Genomic DNA, 4,097 nt, shown 5'->3' with positions numbered 1-4,097 from the left:
CGCGTGCGGCAACAATTGGATCGCCTCGACCTTGCGATCTACACGGCCCCGATGGGGTGGAGGTGTTACTCTACAATGACCACCCGCAGCGTGACGTGGGCGGAAGCCATGTCTTATACTAAACGCGGTGCTCGACTCCTTCACAATCAGCTGTTTCTCGGAATATGGGAGACATTGCACGAATATTGGAAGATCAGCTGCAAGCGCTGTAACACCGAAGTTCGGCGCCGTCGACGTAGAACCCTGTACAAGGTGGTCAATGCTGGCATTGTGTCCCGACGGAAAAAATGGGCCAAGAAGACTAAGGAGCGGGTGACGCATGCTATCAGCACGAGAAATGCGAATCTTCGATCCCGGGGCAGACGGTGGGCCGACGACCGGAGACATCGATTAACTGAGCATGGGAGTCGGCTCGGGGCCTCTTAATTATCAACTGAGACCTCATTTGGACGCGACGCACGAACATGACAAATACCAACAGAGCAACTACTGGCTTGGTGGAGTGGCGCTCGACCATGCCAAGCCCTTCAAAACCCTGGATAGACCTGCCAACACCGGTGGGTGCCTCTTCAGGGGCCATGTATATGTATATTCTCTTTTCTTTGGTAGCTACCGCAGGAACTAGGCTAACACTTAAGGTCTGTAGGCGAGGATGCAGCGTAGCGCGCCTCGGGCGTAGTCGCCATAACCGCAACAAATTCAAATTCAAACACCAAGTGAATGAATAATTTGCCAACAACCCAGAATCTGAAGAGCCGGTAGATCAGCGTTTCTGCAAGTGTGCCCTTTGAGAAACGACTATCCTGATCTCGGATTTCTGTGGTTTCATTGGCTAATTAAAGTGTTAGAACCATTGGATTGGTCAGTTTTTTTACTACCTCCGCTCGGAAACAGATAACCATTTGTTTTTTTTTGTGCAGCGCTCCGCTTCAGCGTTTATTAATTTGTGAGAGGCTGGCTAGCTAGCTTTATGACCGAGAGCTGACAGTGAGAAACTAAGCAAGGCACAGGCGTTCATGCTCCGCCGTGCAACTACAGATACAAAAACGGATCTAAGACGGCAACTACATCGCCACATTCTGAAGGGGCGCTCAGTGAGGCTTCTGGAACTTCAGCGGTAGGCGGTGGGGGGCTGCTCGCTGCAAGAAGCAGCATGTACGCGTTAGCATTGGCGAGTGAGGTAGCGTCACAAGGCAGTGACGTACGGAGAGTGTCAGCTCGTACTTGCTTGTCCTTGTGCCGGAGGCGCGCCAACTTGTGCGTGGGGGGCGGGTCTGTCTGAGCGCACGCCGTATGTAGCCTCGGGAAAGCGCGGGAGATTCGAAATCCAAAAAGTGATCGGCATAGAGGGGGTATTGTTTTGGGTAGGCTGTAAGATAATTTGAAATGGTTATCCTTTTCAGAGCGGAGGTAGTAATTGCTACAGCTAATTGGTGGGTTTTCATTATTCGCTTTAAAATTGGTGGAAAATGAGCTAATGACACGTTAAAGTTCCACTAAGTTCGATTTTAGCAAGAACTTTCAGATTACCTTTGTGATGATTGGACGATCCGGTTAGATGCGTGGAGAAGCTTACCGACATTCCTATCTCAAAGGGCACACCTACCCAATCTCAAGAAAGGAGTATGTGTATCACATGTGAACCAGATTTTGTGGGAAGGAAGTATTACATTATATAGTCGAAAAACATACAAGACGGGATCCTCTTCATTTTTCTAAGCCTCAAAAGCCTCGAGGGTGGTGGTTACATTCACAGTGTTCTTCTACTACTGTAGCACTAGAGACAAATCTTCTGAATAGAAGCACCAATTTAATCGATCGATGTACACGATCGTCTAAGCCAAAACGGGGATGGCCTGAGGGTCCGTGTTGAACATTTCGTTCGGGTCGACCTCCGTCTTGATCTGCTGCAGCTTCTTGAAGTTACCACCGCCGTACAGGTATTCGGCCATCTCCGGCACCGTCCACTTCTCGTCACGGTAGGTCGTGAATCCGCCGGGCACACCGCCCGAAGCCTTGTAAGCATCCACGAAGCTGTAGAAGCCCTTGCGCATCGTGGCAATCGAGCTGTCGGCAAATTTCACGTCGAACGTAGCCGTACGCATGTCCCAACGAACCAAGTGCAGGTTGTCGTCGTGTTTCCAGGCCGAAGCGTCAGCCTTGACTGTCTTGGCGTACGCACCACCCCAGATGTCCACGAAGCCGGAGGCTGACGCGTCCGGAAGCTTGGGAGCGAAGGCTGTACCGGAAAACAGCTCCCAGGCGGTGGCGTTGTCAAGCGGAGTCGAGCGAGGAATGGTCACCGATGCGATGTAGAAGAAACGACGGGGAGTCAGAGTCTCCTTTTGAAGGCCGGGGGTCGAAATGTCCTCGGACGTCCAGAAGTCGTTTTCGCTCGTGGTCAGGACCATGGAAGCGGGTAGGTTCTTCATGAGCGAGCCCAGCACGGCCTTAGCCTTGGCGCCACCTCCGTAGAAGAAACCCTGCAGTGCGGACTTGGTCTTGAGGCTGAAGCGGATAGACACCAGGTCGTTGTTATCCTTGCTGAGGGCCCATGTCTGCGTACCAATAAGGGCATCCACGTTGTCCTGCTGAGTGGGCTTGTAGCTTGAGTTGAAAGCGATAGTGTAATTCGTCACACGCTCCGAAGGGGGCTCAAGGGTCTTGATCTTAAAGTCCAGTACCACACCCATCGAGCTGGCAGCACCACGCACACCCCAGTAGACATGCGAGTTGTGATTAGCATCGGCATTCACGATGGAACCGTTGGCAAGAGCCACACGGACCGACTCAATGTTGTCGAGCACAGTACCACTAGCACGTGAAAGGGTGCCGAAACCCGAAGCAGCCACACCGGTCATGCCGACATCGGGGCAACGGCCGTGGGGAAGAGTGCGCTTGTACTTGTTCCACATGAAGTTTGCGGCTTCCGAGATCATGACGGGGCCACCGTAGGACAGCAACTTCGTAGACGCGTCGTACTTAAGGTGCTTAAGAGCTTTCAGGTTAATGACAAGAGCTCCATCGTTACGGCCAAAACCCATGCTGGAGAACGAGCGGTTGCCACCCAGCGTGGTCACCTTAACGCCAGCACTAGCGGCGCACTTCAGCGCAGCCGTCACCTCCTGCTCCGTCTTGGGGAAGGCGACAGCGTTAGGCATGGGGTTCACACGCGAGTTCCACGGTTGAATATCCATCGTCCAAGTCGTGGTGGTGGGGACCGAGTTCTGGATGCCAGCCTTAGTCAAGCAAGAACCGACGTCGGCCTGAGCACCGGCACCAGCGGCAAAGCCGCCGTTGGCAGCGATTACGGAGCATAGAGCAAAAATCGCCCGAGTGGCGCCGGAGACCGAAGTAACCATGAGTTGCCTTGTGCTTGCGGTCGAGCGAGGTTGACGACTTGAGTGCTGGAAGGCGAATGCGAAAGTGAGTCAACCGTGGTTTGCTGCACCATGAGGCGGGTCTTGCGGCTAATTGCATACGGTATAATGTCAATACATGTGTACATGTACTGCATGCACAGAACAAGGGTTATTAATAAGTCCTGCCTCAGGAAGTTTGCGACCACCATAAACACCAGCAGATCAACGCAGCATCGTAAAGGTGTGCTGCGAAAGGGCTTATTCGACCATCTGACCATACATTTGACTGTCAACTTGACAGGCTTTTGTGGCAGGATCGTCCGCTGGGCCAAGCCCAAGATTAACACGCCGTTTCTTTGCCACGATCAATTTGACGAAGTGCTTTTAATGTGGGGGTGGCGTGCGTTGTAGATGCCATCGGATCCTCCGGTGAAAACAATATGGTGTTTTCACCGGAGAGTCCGTTCGCAAGATTGACAAGTACCCATTACCTGGCACTTTGAGTACATATATTCTCTTTTCATATTAGATGTTCCTTATTGATGAGGAAACGAAAACGTTGCAAGTACAATAAATTGCATAGGCTTTCGGCATGCCGATAACCTTCCGGTATGCGAATTATAACACTGTAAAGCTGTACAGTAACATCACGCTTCCAATGGGTACGTTAAATACAATGCGAATTATGCTTTGCAATTTTTTTATAATATGACAATATTATTGAGATGCTTGAGA

The 4,097-nt window shown here is 51.5% G+C and overlaps 1 protein-coding gene across 1 annotated transcript; it reads right to left on the bottom strand.

The window, feature by feature from the left end:
* Positions 1–1,710: 1,710 nt before the first annotated feature.
* Positions 1,711–3,410, bottom strand: PITG_06591 (berberine-like protein; the record flags this gene model as incomplete). Its single annotated transcript, XM_002998633.1, has 1 exon — positions 1,711–3,410. The coding sequence occupies one exon, from the start codon at positions 3,360–3,362 to the stop codon at positions 1,836–1,838; it is 1,527 nt and encodes a 508-aa protein (XP_002998679.1).
* Positions 3,411–4,097: the final 687 nt, after the last annotated feature.

The sequence above is a fragment of the Phytophthora infestans genome, genomic scaffold (assembly GCF_000142945.1).
Source record: "Phytophthora infestans T30-4 supercont1.8 genomic scaffold, whole genome shotgun sequence".
Taxonomy (NCBI): domain Eukaryota; phylum Oomycota; class Peronosporomycetes; order Peronosporales; family Peronosporaceae; genus Phytophthora; species Phytophthora infestans.
This window is presented reverse-complemented; position numbering and strand designations above follow the sequence as displayed.